This window comes from Aspergillus ibericus (assembly GCF_003184845.1).
Source record: "Aspergillus ibericus CBS 121593 unplaced genomic scaffold BO80scaffold_78, whole genome shotgun sequence".
Classification (NCBI taxonomy): Eukaryota; Fungi; Ascomycota; class Eurotiomycetes; order Eurotiales; family Aspergillaceae; genus Aspergillus; species Aspergillus ibericus.
In genome coordinates, this window is record NW_020292176.1 from 1 (window position 1) to 18,204 (window position 18,204).

At 36.0% G+C, this 18,204-nt stretch overlaps 5 protein-coding genes across 5 annotated transcripts; 3 read left to right on the forward strand and 2 right to left on the reverse strand.

Moving 5' to 3' along the window:
- Nucleotides 1–9,355: 9,355 nt before the first annotated feature.
- On the forward strand, nt 9,356–9,988 carry BO80DRAFT_450303 (thioesterase domain-containing protein; the record flags this gene model as incomplete). Its single annotated transcript, XM_025721803.1, has 1 exon — nt 9,356–9,988. One exon carries the CDS (start codon nt 9,356–9,358, stop codon nt 9,986–9,988), a length of 633 nt encoding a protein of 210 aa, XP_025569626.1.
- Nucleotides 9,989–10,741: 753 nt separating this feature from the next.
- BO80DRAFT_469483 (aldo/keto reductase) lies at nt 10,742–12,234 on the forward strand. Its single transcript, XM_025723016.1, has 2 exons — nt 10,742–11,280; nt 11,342–12,234. Exons 1-2 carry the CDS (start codon nt 10,857–10,859, stop codon nt 12,055–12,057), a joined length of 1,140 nt encoding a protein of 379 aa, XP_025569627.1. The 5' UTR covers nt 10,742–10,856; the 3' UTR covers nt 12,058–12,234.
- Nucleotides 12,235–12,625: 391 nt separating this feature from the next.
- On the reverse strand, nt 12,626–14,556 carry BO80DRAFT_369117 (putative MFS transporter; the record flags this gene model as incomplete). Its single annotated transcript, XM_025716375.1, has 7 exons — nt 12,626–12,853; nt 12,920–13,024; nt 13,087–13,803; nt 13,863–13,934; nt 13,981–14,272; nt 14,322–14,392; nt 14,440–14,556. 7 exons carry the CDS (start codon nt 14,554–14,556, stop codon nt 12,626–12,628), a joined length of 1,602 nt encoding a protein of 533 aa, XP_025569628.1.
- Nucleotides 14,557–15,343: 787 nt separating this feature from the next.
- BO80DRAFT_459875 (GNAT family N-acetyltransferase) lies at nt 15,344–16,262 on the forward strand (the record flags this gene model as incomplete). The annotated part of the gene is made up of 3 exons (XM_025722367.1): nt 15,344–15,386; nt 15,443–15,876; nt 15,936–16,262. 3 exons carry the CDS (start codon nt 15,344–15,346, stop codon nt 16,260–16,262), a joined length of 804 nt encoding a protein of 267 aa, XP_025569629.1.
- A 24-nt stretch (nt 16,263–16,286) lies between these two features.
- Nucleotides 16,287–18,034, reverse strand: BO80DRAFT_419211 (Zn(II)2Cys6 transcription factor; the record flags this gene model as incomplete). The annotated part of the gene is made up of 5 exons (XM_025718298.1): nt 17,965–18,034; nt 17,611–17,903; nt 17,486–17,554; nt 17,158–17,429; nt 16,287–17,096 (listed from the first exon to the last, which is right to left on the reverse strand). The coding sequence occupies exons 1-5, from the start codon at nt 17,997–17,999 to the stop codon at nt 16,287–16,289; spliced, it is 1,479 nt and encodes a 492-aa protein (XP_025569630.1). The 5' UTR covers nt 18,000–18,034.
- Nucleotides 18,035–18,204: the final 170 nt, after the last annotated feature.

Genomic DNA, 18,204 nt, shown 5'->3' on the forward strand with positions numbered 1-18,204 from the left:
TAAAACCCTAAACCCTAAACCCTAAACCCTAATAAACCCTAAAAACCCTAAAACCCTAATAAACCCTAAACCCTAATAAACCCTAAAAACCCTAATAATAAATAAACCCTAATATACTATAAATTTAGTAACTTAAGGATTTAGATAGACTAGTTAGTTATAATATATATAAGTACTATAAGTTTTTCTTTAAATTAAATTACCCACTGGAGGTACATGTGGATTTTAATAAAATAAAAATAATCTATCTAAATAAACTTATACTAGAAATATAGATTATTTTATATTTAGTTAATTAATTACTATTATTTTTCTACCAGCCATAGTGTGCGCGAGTTTTATAAAAAACTCTAGTTTAATATATTTTATACTATATTATTATATAGTTTCTACCATAGGATTACAGGTAGGTTTTCTATATAAAGTAAATAATATAAAATATTTTTTATTATTTTTATCAGCCCGTGTATAAACCTCTAGAACTTATTTATAATAAATTAAATATTCTTATATAAGATTTTATTAATCTTAATCTAGGTGTCACGGTGCAACCTCCCAAGCTGGGAAGAGAGGAATACTGCTGAGACCTACTGCCCTAGTACGTGACCCCAGACACAGTTAAAAGCTACCTACCTCCTGAATCCTGCTTGTAGCTTCAAGTTATGTCTTATCTATTATTCTATATATAGCTTGACTAGTAGCTAACTTAGTATCTAATTAAAATTTTAATTATTATTATTATCTGAGTCCTGTCTATTTATTAGAATCTATTATCTTACTATCTCTGCTTATCTGTATCTTAATACTACGTAGCTCCTCCTTTAGGATAATAAGTTTATAAAATAATTATTATTCTATAATCTCTAATTAATCTTAGTAGGTCTGATAAATTAATTTAATATATTTCTGAATATCCTAGAGAATAGTACAACTATTATAAATATATCTTTATCTTTATAGTAGAGGTCGCTAGTAAATGAGACTGTCTATAATAAGACTTTAATATATAGAATATAGTAACCGTGTACTAGGCCTAGCAAATCATAGAGATTAATCACTAGTTAGTTAGTGTCCTAGCTACTAAAGAGATTATTGTTAAGGAAAGAGACTAAACCTTAGCTAAATATATTAAAGTTATATAGATTATTATATTAGTAGTTAGTACTCCTATCCCGATTCTAGAACTTATTATTAAGAAACTTATAGCTCTTCTAGTAAGAATAATTATATTAATTAATCTTAAATCTTTTATTTCTATTTTTCTTTCCGAATGACTATCTGATTTTAATAAATTTAAAAGTAATTATTTGGACTTAAACTACTTTATCTCCTAAATTAAAATAAAAATAAATATTAATTATAATTATTATATTATTATTTCCGCTCGCAAAGCTTATATGATTAATTAACTAGATAAGATTTCTTATATCTAGGTCTAATTTTTTATGGAAGATAGTAACTATATCTTAAATAACTTTATAAATATTCTAGATATACTTGAGTATACTTTTAGAGATTTTAACTACGCTTGTAATATCCAGCAGAAATTATACTATTTATAATAAAAAAACTATAAATTTATTATATATTTTACTAAATTTAAGAGATTTATCTGTGAAGTTTACTTATATTTTAATTTTCTAATAATTATTTTAAAAAATAGTATTAATCGAGAATTTAATACTATATTCTTGAATAATATATCTCTAGAGAAAAATTATTATGATCTGGCCTGGTTCCTGCAGAATCTAAATAATTATTAGTTAAGATATAAATCTAATTTTTAAAACTGTTTATAGAGGCTAACTAATATCTAATATATTATACTTATAATTATTAAAGAAGTCCCGTGGAAGCCTTCTATAGGAGTTTCTAACTAGAGACTAGTTATTCTAGACTATAACTCTATAGATCTATTATCTATTTATTACTTTTCTCCACGCTCTAAGACTATCTAGAAGAAGAGGGAAGAATACTTTTATTATAATTTTAATTAATATTTAATCTATGACTACTCTAAATTTAATATTTTAATTTAATAAACTAGTTATATATTTTACTTATTCTTACTAAAATAGATCTAGTTTCCTTCCCGCTATCAATCACCGCCTGTACGAACTGAACCCTTAATAAAAAAAATCCTAAATTTATTTAATTTAAGATTCTCTATATTAGTCCTGTAACTAAGAATAGTAATACTATTAAAATAATTATATTTCTCTAATTTTAGTAAGTAATTAAAAGAATTATATCTAATTTAAACTACTACTAGGAAAGCGCTGCCCTATATATTTATACTATCTTTAATATTATTATTAGAGAGCTTTCTATTGAGAAGAAGCTCCAAAAAACTAATTTAATAATTATATTCATTATATTAAACCTTAATAACTAGAGAATTATTATATACGCGATATTTAATACTGGCTATTTAATATTATGTATTATAGATAAGAGCTAGATAGAAATTTATTATTTATTTTTATATTTTTTAAAGTATCCCAAGTCCATTATGGGATTTAATAATTAAGAAAATAAGACTAGAATAATTATTTATTATATCTATATAATCCTAAAAATTTATAACTATATAAAAAAAGATATTCTGTTCTTAATTACCTAGCTAGTCTACTTTTTAATTATACTTAATTTATTCTAGCTAAAAATCTATAATCTTTAAATAAACTTTATTAAGCATACTATCTAATTTACTAGTTTATATTATTACTAGTATTATAATATGTTTATTTATTTAACCAAGATCTATGCTTTATATGATATTTTAGTATATATTTATTTAATATATATTATACTCCTCCTATTCCTAAAGAACTAGAATATATAATTAGTCTCTATTATAGCCTGTATAGTTTATATGTATTAAAACTATCTAATATATATTATTACTATAGATTAGATTAATACTATTCTATAATCTATTTCCAGTATTAAAAACCCTATATTATTAAATAAGTTTAAAGATTTTATAGATATTTTTTTATTTAAGAAAATAAAGAAACTTCTCTTTTATTATAATTATAACCATACTATTACTCTAGAAAAGGAAAGAACTTTTTTATTTAATTTTTTATATAGTATATCTCGGAATAAATTACAAGCCCTCTATAAATAACTATTTAAAAATTTAAAAAAAGACTTTATCTATCCAAGCTTATTACCTATTACTTTACTAATCTTATTTGTTAAAAAGCCCGGAAGAAGACTTAGATTCTATATAGATTACTATATTTTAAATATAATCTTTATTAAAGATTGCTACCCGCTTCTACTTATAAAAAAAATCCTAAATAATCTAAAAAAAATATGCTACTTTACTAAAATTAATATTATTAATATTTTTAATAATATCTAAATTACTAAAAAATAAGAATAGTTAATAATATTCTATATCTACTTTAGTTTATATAAATTATTAGTAATACTATTTAAACTAATAAGAATCCTAGCCATTTTTTAATATTATATTAATAACACATTCCGAGACTATCTAGATATTTTCTATATAATATATTTAGATAATATTCTAATCTACAGCTATACTTAAATAGAATATATAGAATATATCTAGTTAGTCCTTATAAAATTACGCAAGACTAGATTCTTTATTAAAATATTAAAATATAAGTTTATTATCTCTGAGACTAAGTTCCTAGGCTTAATTATAGACCGTGATAAATTTTATATAGATCTAGAAAAGATTAAGACTATTACTGAATAATTTATTCTAGTCTATATAATAAATATATAAGCTTTTCTAAAATTTAATAATTTTTACTATTACTTTATCTATAATTTCTTAAAACTTACTATTTTTCTTATATAATTTATAAAAAAGAATATTTTCTTTATTTAGACTCCTGTATACCAAGACACTTTAAACTATTTAAAAAAAACTTTCATAGAAGTTCTAATACTCTAATTATTTAATTAAATCTGAGAGGTGATACTAGAAACTAATATTTTAGATTATATTTCTACCAGAGTTTTATTCTAGTATAGTAAAAATAAATTATTATATTTTATAGTTTTTTTTTTTAAAAAGTATTTCCCGACTGAATATAATTACAAAATTTATAATAAAAAATTACTTATAATTATTTACTACTTCGAGAAGTAGCGCTCTAAGCTTAAAAAAATCCTATTTTTAATTTAGATTATTACTAACTACTGTAATCTAGAATATTTTATATTAACTAAACTTTTAAACCACTGTTAAACTTAATAATTAGAATTCTTATTCTACTTTAATTTTAAGATTATATATTAATCTAGGTATTATGGAACTAAGCCTAATAGTTTAATTAGAAAATTAGAAAATCTTTTAAAAGAAGAAAATAAATAACTACTGTACTAAAACTAGACTATATTAAAATAAAAAAACTTAGATCTTGTTTACTTATCTACCCAGACTAAAAAAAACTCTAAACTTAGAACAGCTAAAAAAAATCCTAAATTTAATAAATATAAAATATTTCTAAATCTTAAATAACTATCTATATAAAAAAAATCTAAAAAAAAATTTTCCAGGAACACCCTAGCCCTAATAATCTAATTTTAAAATAGTATTATTTTTAAAAATAAATAAGATTTACTACTGCTACCAGAAATCTAAAATACTTTATAAAATATATATAAAAAAAACAAACAAGTACAAGACATACTAAAAATACTAATAATTAATAAAAATTATTATCTAGGCATCCTCCTAGCCTCTTATAAAAAAAAAAAGATCTACTATTTTATAAAAACTATCTCTAGATCCTTAACCACGATGATTTAAAAGTTAAATTAACTTGATTAGCGCATGATAAACTATTTTTAGAATACTTTAGAAAATTCTATATATATAAACTCTTAGTTTAAGAATATTACTAGCCCAATCTCTACTGCTATATAAAATAATAAATAAAAAACTATTATATTTATCACTATATTATTCTATTCTAAAAAATTAAATAAAGTATTTTAAAACCTCTATCAGTCCCTGAGCGTGCTTAGTAAAATATATTTATAGATTTTATTATATATCTATCTGAGAGCTAAGGGCACAATACTATACTAGTAATTATTAATAAATTTATTAAAATAAAATATTTAATATTCTGTAATTCTACTGTTAATATTACTAGAATAATTATAATATATATACAGTATATATAGAAGTTATATAATCTTTTCTATTTTATAGTCTCTAACCAAGGCCTCTAGTTTATGGTTGAATTTTAGAAATATTTAATCTAATACTTAAATATTATTAGCTAATTATTAACTATCTACTATCTTAAAACCGATGGTCAGACAAAATAAGTAAATATTATATTAAAGTAGTATCTCTATATTTATATAAATTATTTATAAGATAACTAGAGTATCTGGCTCCCCTTAGCTAAGTTTACTTTAAATATTATATATTCTAATATTATTAAAATTATATTATTCTTTACTAATTACAGCTTCTATCCATAAATAAGATTTAAATCTATATCTATTTTTAATTAACTTACTACTAAAGATGTAGAGCAATTTACTATAAAGATATATACTATTATAGAATTTATAAGAGCTAAAATAGTTATAGTCTAAACTAAATATGTAGAATAAACTAATAAAAAATATTATCCCAGCCAGAGATTCCAAAAAAATTAGAAGATCTAGCTAGATACTTGATTTATTAAGACTCTACGACTCAGTAAGAAACTTAACTAAAATATTCTAAATCTATATTTAATTAGAGAAATTATTAATTTTTATATATACTACCTGAAACTCCTACCAAGCATAAAAATCTATCTAATATTTAATATAAATTTACTTATCTCTATTAATAATAATCTATTATTTAAATAATACTAGCCTCCTCTCTCTCATATCAAGATTAACAGACTTGAGGAGTAGAAAATTAAAAATATATTAGACTTTTTTTAAAACTACTAGAGACAAGGCCGCCTCCAATTAATATATCTTATTAAGTAAATAAAATATACTAATCCTATTACTAAACCTGTGAAATACCTGGAGAATACCTACTAGATTATTAAGAATTTTTATTACTATTATTTATATAAATCCCAATCTTCGCCTTATAGAAACTTAATTTAAAGAGAAAAAAAATATTATCACAGTGCAATCTTCCAAGCTAGAAAGAAAGAAATATTACTAAAACCTATTATTCTAGTACGTGACTCTAGATACAGTTAAAAGCTATCTACCCTCTAAACCCTGCTCGTAGCTTTGAGCTATGTCTTGTCTATTATCTTGTATATAACTTGACCAGTAGCCAGCTCAGTATCCAGTTAGAATCCTAATTATTGTTATTACCCGAGTCCTGCCCGCCTGCCAGAACCTGCTATCCTACCACCCCTGCCTGCCCGCACCTTGACACTAGGCTATATATTCTAGTACTATGTTATTATAATAGATCTTTAATTTATATATATACTAGTCAAGAAAAATTTATATTAGTTTATATATATCTTGTACCATGAAGCTCTAGACTATTTATTTAAAATTTTTTTAAAATATGTAGTGATTAATTATATATAATAAAAATACTAGTAAACTATAGACAGGAGTACTATAAATAAAATAAATAAATAATATAAAATTTTTACTAAACAGCTCTAATAGTAAAATTATCTTTAAATAATCTAGATTCTACCCATAGCTAATAGAGTTATAATTATTAATAAATAGTAAGGACCGGTGAACTTACTATATAAACTATTATTAATAAAAAGATAAATTAGAACTGTAGAAAATAGATATATTTATATATATTTAATCTAAGTTTTTTAGTATGTTATCAGCACTAGTAAGTGCTTATAGAATATCTATTTAGTATTTTTATTATAAAGTAATAATCTAAAGTATAGCCTAATCTAATTAGAGTATTTTTTATATTATAAAGAACTACGCGATCTTGATTACACTAGATAAAATTAGAAAATAATTATTATATATATATTATTTATTCTTACTATGGTCTAAGATAGTTATAATATATATTAGTATACTTTTATACTCATAACTCTACTAATACTAGTTAAATAATTCTATATAGAATTCTAGATATATTTATTTCTATTATATTATTAGTTATAGATACTACTCATTATTAATAATCCTTTTTATATTATCTATTTATACTGCTTATTAAAGTGTATATTATCTCTGATACTACCGCGGTATAAAATTATAAAATAAATTTATCTAATTACGAGGTATCTATATTTAAGTAAAAAAAATTAGAATTTATTACTAGAAATATATGTACTTTATAATATTATTTTTATTTATATATTTTAATAATAATCAGTACGGTAGCTCTATTTATTATATATAAATTATCTCTATTTAAATTACTATATTATAGTACTGTATTATCTGCTAGTTTTTCTATATAATTTAATTAATTATCTATTAAAGTATTTAGATAGTCTTTTCTATAAGATTATTAATTTTAATAGATAGGCACCGGGCGCGCTACTATAGTTATAATAAGAATATCTTATTATTAAAAATATCTATATCCTATAAAATAATCTATTAGAGGCCTTGTGTTATATTAATAAAGTCTAAAAATATTATATTATATAAAATATCATAAAAATAGATATTTTATAGATATATTACTTACTACGTCATACGTAACTAGGGATTAGTATTAATAATTAATTTATATTAAATTAATATCTAGACTTACTTGTATTCTGATTTCTTTTATATTTAAATAATAATATTAATAGTTTATTATATCTAGCTGGGCGCTAGTGTAGGGGATTACTAGCTATTAGAAAATTAGATATAGATATTGTTGGAAAATCAGAGAACGCTAAACCTAAAAAGGAAATTCCTAATCAGGTCTAGTATCTTCTGAATACAATTGACTAAAGTAGTCAAAGGGAAGGATTCAATTTGAGTTTCCTAAATAGGAAATAAAAAGTGATCAAATTTGATCAAAGAAATGATTCTGAATTGAATTCACTGAATCGTCTGTGAATCGCTTGAGGAGAAAATGAAGTGAATGAATGAGAATTAAGGCTGTATTTATGTTCATTCACTTGTCAAGCAGAATGATCATGAATCAGGCCTAGATCAGTGTGCTTTGAAATCAAAATGAGGCAGTGCAACATCAAACCAGGGTTGAATGGGGCAGTGTAGTGAATGTGATCATAAAATGACTTCATATAAGCGGGGTAAAGCGGGGTAATAGCGGGGTAATCACTTGGTTGGCTGGGAAACCGGCCCATAAAAGTCAAGTTATCGGAGATTGCCGATTTCTGCGGAGATGGCCGATTTCTGCATAGATTCCTGCAGAGATGAGCAATTGACGGTTTGATTAACCAGTTGACATGCTGAATTTGGCCAGTTGATGAATTAGGCATTCCAGCCGACATATAATATAATCTTATATAGATAGGGAAGAATTTTTGGTAAAAAATTTATTCAAAATTTTTGGTAAAAAATTTATTCAAAATTTTTTTTAAATATTATTATCTAATATAATTTTTAGAGATATTATAGCTTATTCCAGATTCGCATACTGGAACTATTAATAGATAAGTTACTAATATTTTTATATAAATTTTATATTAAATACTAAATACTAGCAGGTGGAAGGATCACGCTAATATAATATTCTATTAAAATAGTAGAAAATAATTAAAAAGAGCTTATCCAGCATCTAGGAAATTTATATATCTTAATAATTTAGTATTAGACTAGGCTATTAATAAATTATTTATACTATCTATTTTATAGTCTAATAATCCAGCTAGATAGGAGTAGTAGAATAGTAAATTCTAGTAAATAGATAAAACTTAGATAATAATAATAACTAGAATTCTAATTAAATACTAAACTGGCTACTGGTCAAGTTATATACAGGATGATAGATAAGATATAGCTTAAAGCTACGAACAGGGTTCAGGGGGCAGGTGGCTTTTAACTGTGTCTAGGATCACGTGCTGGGGCGGTAAGTCTTGGCAGTATTCCTCTCTTCCCGGCTTGGGAGGTTGCACCGTGATATGATAAGAGTTATTAATTTTGACTAATCTGTTTATAACATAGAAAGTAGTTATTAAATTCAAACTTTAAAAATTTATAATTAAGTAGTGAAGCTATCTACTATCAAATTTTTAGATTTTTATGATCTATAGTTTGTAAGGACACTGTACTCTAAAAATTAATTCTATTATATTCTATACTAAGACTTTTCTTCCATATAAACTACCCGTACCCTAATTCCGCCGCATATGCGATCCCCCAACCCCAGTGGGTTAGCGTGCTGGATGTCTCAGTCTATGCTCTTAGTAGCCTCTTCGTGGTGATGGTAATGGATCCCACCGATCTCCACCAGGTGCCCTCCATCAAGGAGTTGGCTGGGATCTATGTTGCGGAGATCAAGCGGCAACAGGCCACAGGACCATACACCCTGGGTGGCTATTCGTTCGGTGGGGTGGTGGCCTTTGAGGCGGCGCGCCAGCTGCTGGAGGAAGGCGATATTATAGAGCAAATAATACTAATCGACTCAGCAACTCCGACCTTCGCCTACTCTATGCCTTTCGAACTCATACAATTCTTGGATGCTATTGATGCTATAAATAATCGCGGCCATGGGCCCGTGGGGGCCAGCACTTACTTCACCTTAGTCTGGGAGCAGCTGCGCCGGTACCGCGTGCGTCCGCTGCCAGGACCGACCAAGGGCGTCATCCAGGACATGGTGCTCTTCTCGGCGCGCGAGGGTGTAAATAAACAGGACTTGGTCCCGCGGCCTCAGATGCGGCGCGCTGAACAAAGTATTGTGGATTGGTTCTTGGATGATCGGACGGATGATAGTGCGCTGGGGTGGGAAGAATTGCTGGATAATGTGAGAGTGGTTCGTACTGAGGGTAATCACTTTTCTATGATGATGACGCCGTGGGTAGATTCATGGGGTCCGAAATTGGCAAATGTCTTGGTTGGCTAGGGTACATGGTATGGCTGCTTGATAGAGATTCTATCTACATCTTCGATAATCTGAACTAACAGTATTTCGCTGCAATATATTATGGTTAGATTCTATAATTGCGTTCATAGTCTCCCTCATTATGTATAAATTGTTGAGTTGCATTTGCATCCAGCCAACTACAAATTAAGATGCATTGGTTTTATCTATATGTAGCACTAAGCTTGTCTACATACTATCACTTTGTGATCGCTAGTATTTTGTCAGGGAGGTGGGCACCGTTTGATGGTCCTAGAGGTTATTAAAGTAATTTGGCTAATAGGTACTATGTACTATATATATTGATGAATTCCTTTTTATGTAAACCTGTTATCATCCCATATCTTGCAATTAGACTAAATATTTGGAAGGAAGTATTGAGAGAATAATATAAACATGGGTGGGATACAATTAAAGGTTTCAAAGCATACGATTCGCGTCGTTCTGCTTCTAGTAAAGTAAGAAAAAAAAATGTCAGGTCTGGCCGTATTGAAATGTTCGTCGATGTACCCCGTCCTGGGTACGAGACGGTATGTTTACCGCAGGAAAATTACTCGAAGTGGAACTCCTAATCAAATGAAGCCCTGATCCCTGAACACCGATCTTTTAGTGCTTATCCTTCTTTAAGTCCGCGGAGAAAATGGGTCTAAGTCCGTCCAGTGCTTCATGTAAGCCTTATCTCCGTAGAGGAAGGAATGGTTCTTCCTATATATGCTAATGCCCAGACGAGCATGTCTAAGTACAGAGGTCCTCAAGAGCCAACCAACACACACGACAACAGAATCGTCCCCTATCTTTCTTCATAAGCGTCTCTACTACCAGCCCTCACCAATCAAGGACAACCATCAATATGGCCGAGCCAACGCCCCCAACCGAGCTCGGCCGCCTGCGCATCCTCTCCTCCACCGCAGGCGTGCGCGTCTCCCCGCTCCAGCTGGGTGGCATGTCCATCGGAGACGCATGGGCCGGCATGATGGGATCAATGAGCAAAGAAGCGGCCTTCAAACTCCTGGACGCCTACCACGAAGCTGGGGGTAACTTCATTGACACGGCCAGCGCCTACCAACACGGGCAGTCGGAGACGTGGATCGGCGAATGGATGCAAGCCCGTCAGAACCGGGACTCGGTGGTGCTGGCCACCAAATTCGGTATGGATTATCGCAGTCCTGCCATGGGCCGGGGGCACAAGACGGCCAACTTTGCCGGGAACTCTCGCCGGGGGATTCATGTGAGTGTGCGTGATTCTCTTCAGAAGTTGCAGACGGATTATATCGGTAGGCCCTTTCCCTTCTCCCGTGCCTCCCAACCCAGGGCTCTTATCACTGACCACCGTAGATATCCTCTACGTCCACTACTGGGACTACACCACATCTATCAAGGAGATGATGGACACCCTGCATATTCTAGTCGAACGAGGCAAGGTCCTCTACCTCGGGGCGTCCGACACCCCCGCATGGATCGTCGCCGCCGCCAACACCTACGCTATTGACCACGGTAAAACCCCCTTTAGCATTTATCAAGGGCGCTGGAACCTCTTGAACCGGGACTTTGAGCGCGAGATTATTCCCCTAGCCCGTCACTTCGGCATGGCTCTCGCACCATGGGACGTCCTCAGCGGCGGCAAATTTAAGTCCAAGGCCGAACTGGAACAGCGCAAGAACACCGGTGAGGCTCTGCGCAGCTTCGCTGGAAAAGCTGCCCAGCAGACGGAAGACGAGGCCAAGATGAGCGAGGCACTCGAGAAGGTTGCTGCCGAGCATGGCATCACCTCTGTCACTGCTGTGGCGTTGGCATATGTCATGTCGAAGGCAGGCAATGTCTTTCCTCTCGTTGGTGGGCGCAAGGTCGAGCATTTGCAGGATAATATCCAGGCGTTGAGTTTGAAGTTGACGGATGAGCAAATCGCGTATCTGGAGAGCGTGAAGCCATTTGATATTGGGTTTCCGCATAATTTTATTCCAGCGGATCCCAATGTTACTGGCAGTTCGTTTTTAATCGCGCGGACTAATGCGATGAAGTTTCCGAACGCGAGAAAGGAGACTTCCTTGTAGTTGGACAGATTTGTTAGTGAGAGGTTTTAGAGGGTTTTTTTTATGACTTTAGTAAATTCTTTTATTACTTTAAAGATTCCTATTCTTTTTGGAGATTTTTATCTTTTCTACAGATGTTATTGGATTAAGGTCTAGGACTAGATGGGTTGGAATATAGATGTTCTGATTCCGGATGGCTGACAGGGCCTAGCCCTTTTCAATAACAGTCAGATATAACTACTCTAGGCTTACTCGGTTGACGATTACGTTATTATCTTCTTATTATTAATACGTAGTTTTTAACAAAGGGACACTTGGTAATTATTGAAAGTTTTATTAGATATACATAAAGAGCTATCTTCATTTCTACGTAGTTTTTCATTTTAGACTTGTTAGTTTTAGGTACATAAATATAGTATCTCTACTTTAGACCTGTTTCTGGTCCGTCACAGTAAAGCAGAAATGTATTATGTAAGAATTAGTAAAGGAAACTGTAGCTACCTGCATCACAGACTAATAAGAAGCAGGATACTCCGTAAATAACAACAACTACGCCTCTGGCTGCGTCAGTATATAATTGATAGCTCTTTTACTTTGCAGCTATAGTCCGGTACCTCTCCGCAGTATTCTTTCTCATCTGCTTTCCCCAGATAACCATAGGAATGATAGTCAATGTAATCGCCAAACTAATGAAGCCACAAGCAATAAACATGTTCCGCGGGCCCGATCGATGCAGCCAGGGGCTGGTTGCAAAGGGAATGCCGATGCTGATAGCGTTGCGTATGAATGCGACTCCCGTGAAGGCGTCGCCAGTGATCTAGTTGTTACAGGATTATGAGAAAGATACTCGGTAAAGGAATCGGACAAGGGGGTGCGATCTTACATCACGATAAGAGTCAATTACCAACGTCAGTGCTGCGTCGCTTATACTGCCAAGTCCGAATCCAAACAGAGCGCCAGCGACACTGGGCCAGATCCAATGCATGCCCTGGTAGAACCCGTTAGCCATCTTCATATACTTATTCTGTGGTGATTATGAGTAAGGCTTACGCGTGCAATTGTAGCCCCAAACATTATCAATCCTCCGGCCAACGCAAGTGCGGGCAAATGAAGAATATACAAACGCATCTCGGGCTCATAGTATCCTTTATTGCGCTTCGAGAAAAACAAGAGCGACCGATCACCGACGAACCCACCGTAGAACGATCCAATCAGGTTCCCGATAAAGGGGCCAACACTCATAAACCCGATTTGCTCAGGAGTGAACAAATAGGGTGGCAATGGGAAGACTAAACTCAGGACGGTGGACAGAATAGTCAGCCAGACTACGCCAAATGCATACTGCATGGCGCAGAATAGAACGGCAGGGAAGGACGCCACGACAGAGAAAGGACGGTAGTAATACGGCCAAATTGGCTCGGGTGTGTATGTTATGAGGGCGAATCGCTGTCTCCAAGGCTTCATGGGGATGGTGTAGTCCAGCTCGTGGTGGCCAGCTGGCGTAACATTTGTTTCGGACCTGATAGCAAGGTACTCTATGTCAGGATTTTGATCGGATTTGGTGTCGTTGACCGAAATTTGGTGGACGTCTACCGTGGCCTCGGGGGGGCTGTCCACCCCCGAAATGACTTGCGTGTATTTGGTTTCCTCGTAGAAGAACACGAATAGAACGAATAGGATGGCGTTGCAGATACCCAGGGTTCGGTAAGATGCTCGCCAGCCTTGTCGCGTTGCTTGGGTTCCGGCTGCCATGGGACTGAGAAAGCTCTGCAAGGGCGTTGGTAAGAATAGCACAGCATATTTGCAGATGACAAGGATTGATATACTCCAATCATCACCATAGTCATATATAGGGCGTTCATCCCACCACGATGGTGCACAAAGAAGAGATCGGCAATCTAGAGCAGTCAGTCAGAAACAATTCATTCCAGGGACAAGTACTACCGTAATTTGGACGATCGACTCATTTGTGGCCCCAGCTAGACCCTGCAGAAGATTGGTAGCATACAACTCCGTGAGTGAATTCAAGTTGGCCGACCAGAAGGACGTCGCCAGCATGAGTGCAGTCGAAGCCAGGTACACAGGCCTTCGTCCGAACTTCTTCGCCAGAGGAATAAAGAATATACATCCCATGGCAAGGCCAACGAAGTTGACCGACATCGTGCGGTTAAGCTGGGCATATGTCACATTCAGGTCTACCACCATCAATTGCCAGAAGATCGCCTGGATCGAAAGGCTGTCGCCCATTAGCATAAAGCGCCCTGTGTACGGAGAAAGTAACTCACGCTGTAAAAATGGCTGCCGTCACTGCAAGGACGAGCGTGAAGTTACAGATCTTTCGTGCTGTACTCCAATTCTAGGATTGTGAGTAGTTGTGGTCGCAAGGTAAAACGGATGACTGACCAAAGGTTCATTGGGATCGCTCGACGGAACAGGGTTGAGCATAACCTGGCCCTGGTTACGGTGTCCTTGACCTTCGTCTGGAGATTGGTTAGGCTTGATGACCCGATATGAGAGCATACTCCCTACCTCGAATGAGCAGTATTGTTCCGGGGGGCAGATCGCCCCGTGGGTCAAGGAATGCTGAGTCGCTGGGCTGATTCTGTGCCATCAGGACCGTTGGAAGAGCTATGACAGTGAATGATGAGGGAGACCAGGAAACCGGAATCAATCTTTTGCTGACGTTCAAGGGAAATCTATTTCACGTTCCCTAGGTGGCAATCATGCTTGATATATGACTGCTTCGAAACCCCGACTCTCTTATACTTCAGTATTGTCAATACCGACGCATGTATCTGGAGAAGTCATGGTAGCTATCGAGCAGAAATCAGGTCTGGTGCTCCAGATACCATGATCATGCACCATGCGGGGAAATGCATTCCCGGCAGATAAGGAAGACGCTAAGTGGGACCAATCGACTGTACTCCGTAGTAGGAACCGACTTGGATATCCCGGCGAGAGGCATAGGATGGGGTCGACCTGCCTAAAAGGGAACGTTGGACTACGCGTCCTTATTTCGACATCAAGGAACATAGTGTACTGATAAATCCTCATGGTGTCATTGGCGCAACACACCGAGTGATTAGCTGGTAAATTTCCGTATCGTATGAGGCCTTTTAAACCTGGAATTCAAGACCAAAGTGGCAGGTCGACTCTGAAAACTAGGGCCAGTGAAAGTTCACGGCACCAGCTGCATATTTTATATCCAGTATCTTGAAGAAACAATATACTTTCTCACGAACCTACACAAATGATAAGAAGGCATAACGGAGTGCCAGCGGTGCAAATCAAGCCAATAATTCTCACAATGGCGGCCGGTCAAATATTGCCACTATTCCGTGTCCGCGACGGTACGTGCGACCCGTACCAAGCGATCAACATTGACTAAAACATGACATCTACATAGAACGTGAGTCCGTCCGCGCAGTCGCAAATACAATCACCATATCCTTTGCTCAAGATCCTTTGATCAAATGGTTGCGCCCTCGCGTTCCACTCTGGACGAGAAACAACAAAGGAACGTTCAAATGGCAGTATCGACGGGTTCAGCGGGCTATTGCAGATGGTATAGTTCTACAATCAGGGCCAGCTGCACACATAGACCGATTGTTCCCTTCAGGGTCTTCAGAGTCGTGTCATACTGAACCGGAAATGCTTGGTTCAGTGGCTGCACAAAGCAGCAGCAAGAATGACGATGGTGGTGAGGATGCGGGTGTAGTGGTCATGCTATTTCCTCCCGCGGGGCATAAACGATGGACACTGGAAAGGCTTTTTCTTCTGTGCAAGCTAAGCTTGCTCGAAGTTTTTCGCTCAGTTTGTGATAGGGGAACGAATTCCGAGGTATGCTCCAAGTATCCCTGGGATAGGCACGTGAAAAATAACGAACTGGGGGATACTAGAGACTGGAGATAATGATGACTAGCCATGACGAGGCGATTGCTCGAGTTGAAATGCTACATCAACTTCGCGACGTGTGGTACCTGGAGGTTATCGCTGTCCATCCATCTCTTCAAGGTCGAAGGCTTGGGAAGAAGGCTATGAACTCGGTGTTGGACTATATTAACCACGAGCCAGTTGTGCTCGAGTGTACGAGTGAGGATAATATCCCATTTTATCAGAAATTGGGGTTCGAGACTGTCGAAGAGGTCGATTTGACAGAAAATGGTGAAGCCGTTAGGTTATGGATCATGCTACGACGGGCGCCTAGGAGGGGACATAGTAAATAGTAGCCTGCAGAACAATACTCCATATTAGAATAGCCCAACCTCGATCTCTTTTAACTGTGCGAGCTCATGGATGCTAACGGTGTCACTAGGGTATGTCCAGTATTCTTCCAGCAGGTTTAAGAGAAGTCGATACTGCCTGTTCCAGAACGGCCCCTCGCCGGTTACAGCCAGGATCTTTCGTACGAACTCCCTGAGGCCTGGGTTCTTATCCAGAACGGCGGTCTGCAAGCCGGCGACGAAGACAGGATAGGGAATGGCATTGATGGTAAACTTCTCCTTTGCCTCGGCTTCTAATGACACTCGCCAAACGGCGTCAATGCAGCTCAGAAGTCGCGTGATGATTACCGCTGTCGTAGGAAGCCCCAATCGATTTTGACTTTGCGTTAGCTGTGCCGTGGGAACTGTGATGTCTAACGGCAGCCGGAGCGTACCATGTCGCACTACCAACATCCCAGCCAACCGATATGCTTCCCACAGCTGGCACTGCGAAAAGGTTCCTTCAGCCCCAGGCCAATTCCAGAAATCTTCTTCGGTTGCGCCCTCACCAACGCACGAGAATATATCGACTAAGGATCGTGGTAAACCACTCACAACCTCCACATCATACACTTCGGATAAGTCGGCCGTGGAACGATTGCGACAGTACCGTCTCCAGAATCCTAAATACGGGCATTGCCTACCGATAGCGAATGTCGGGAGATCCATGATCCCCATAACCTCTAATAAATGCGCACGGAAGCCATGAGTCTGGTCACGTGGCTGTTCAGAGCCGTGTGACTGAAGGATGTTGTACATCCCCCGCAGATGCATCGTCCACGGTATTCCCTGCGTAACCTATGCACACCTATTGTCAGGCAAGAATGCGGGATATTGGGCCAGTGAAGGTCAGACGTACTCCAATAGTACATAACAGCAGTCCGGCAGTCAGTGTGCCATCCTTCAAGTATGCTTCACTTTGAGCCAACTCGCTGCGGAAGTTGTTCAAGGCCGCGTCGAAGTACTCAAAAAAATGAGACTTCATGTCCGACCGTAGTGAAACCTGAAGAGTGACGCATATTCGATACAGAGCTTCAGATTGCTGACAGAGTGTTGGAAGTCGCAATTTGAGCGGGGTCTCCCCGTCGTGGACCGTGGTGGAGTGCAAGATGTTGATTCCCCAAGAAAGGACTAATACCTCATCAATCAGCAGCCCGCACTGCTATGAATTGCTCTGTTTTGCTTACAGTCATTGAACAACCCTGCATCATGTCTGGACTTCCAAGCCTCCGATTGCAACGGGCTAACGTCAACATCTACTAGAAATCCGTTAGTGATCCTCATCCTGACCACACGCTAGGCTGCCTTCTACCTCTACTTTCCTCCGCCTGAATTCCAGGCGCAGATAAGTTCCCGGGTAGTTGATCTGCAACCTGCAACTGCCGTCTTCTTTCTCGACTCCGATCCCGCTGGCGACCTTGAACCCTCGGCGGAATCGACGACTGAACTGGCGCATCTGCGCCGGTAAATCGGCCTCGCGAAGCAATCCCAGTCCCCCACTGGAGGCGGATTTCATAACCCTCACATGCGAGTCCGCGGTCCCTGCAAGCTTGACACGTCGGGCGAGCACGGTCACACTTTCGACGGCGGGCTTTGCAGGTCCAACTATGGGGTCAAAATCAGTATTTACAGAGAGAGTGTGGAGAAAATGGGCGAGTTATCCTACCATCCCTGATGAGTTCGGCGACTGGGGGTCGACATGCCTAGTTTGGGTCATGATCAGAGTTGAAGAAGCAAGGTCGGGCACGACTAGGGGGATAAGTGGGAGCTTAAAGGCCGATGTGGGGGAGATAACCGGGGAGTCATCCGCACATGTGACGGAGGGTCGACCTGCCGATTCGAGTAGAGCCCGGATCTGCCGCCGTCGAAGATAAGATAAGCTGGGCCGCGGCTAGTTATGATATGC

What these genes read in the sequence shown, in the direction of transcription:
- BO80DRAFT_469483 (XM_025723016.1), top strand. Translation starts at nt 10,857, where the DNA reads ATGGCCGAGCCAACGCCCCCAACCGAGCTCGGCCGCCTGCGCATCCTC. An exon ending in GTTGCAGACGGATTATATCG is followed by an intron (nt 11,281 to 11,341) that starts GTAGGCCCTTTC and finishes TGACCACCGTAG; the next exon opens with ATATCCTCTACGTCCACTAC.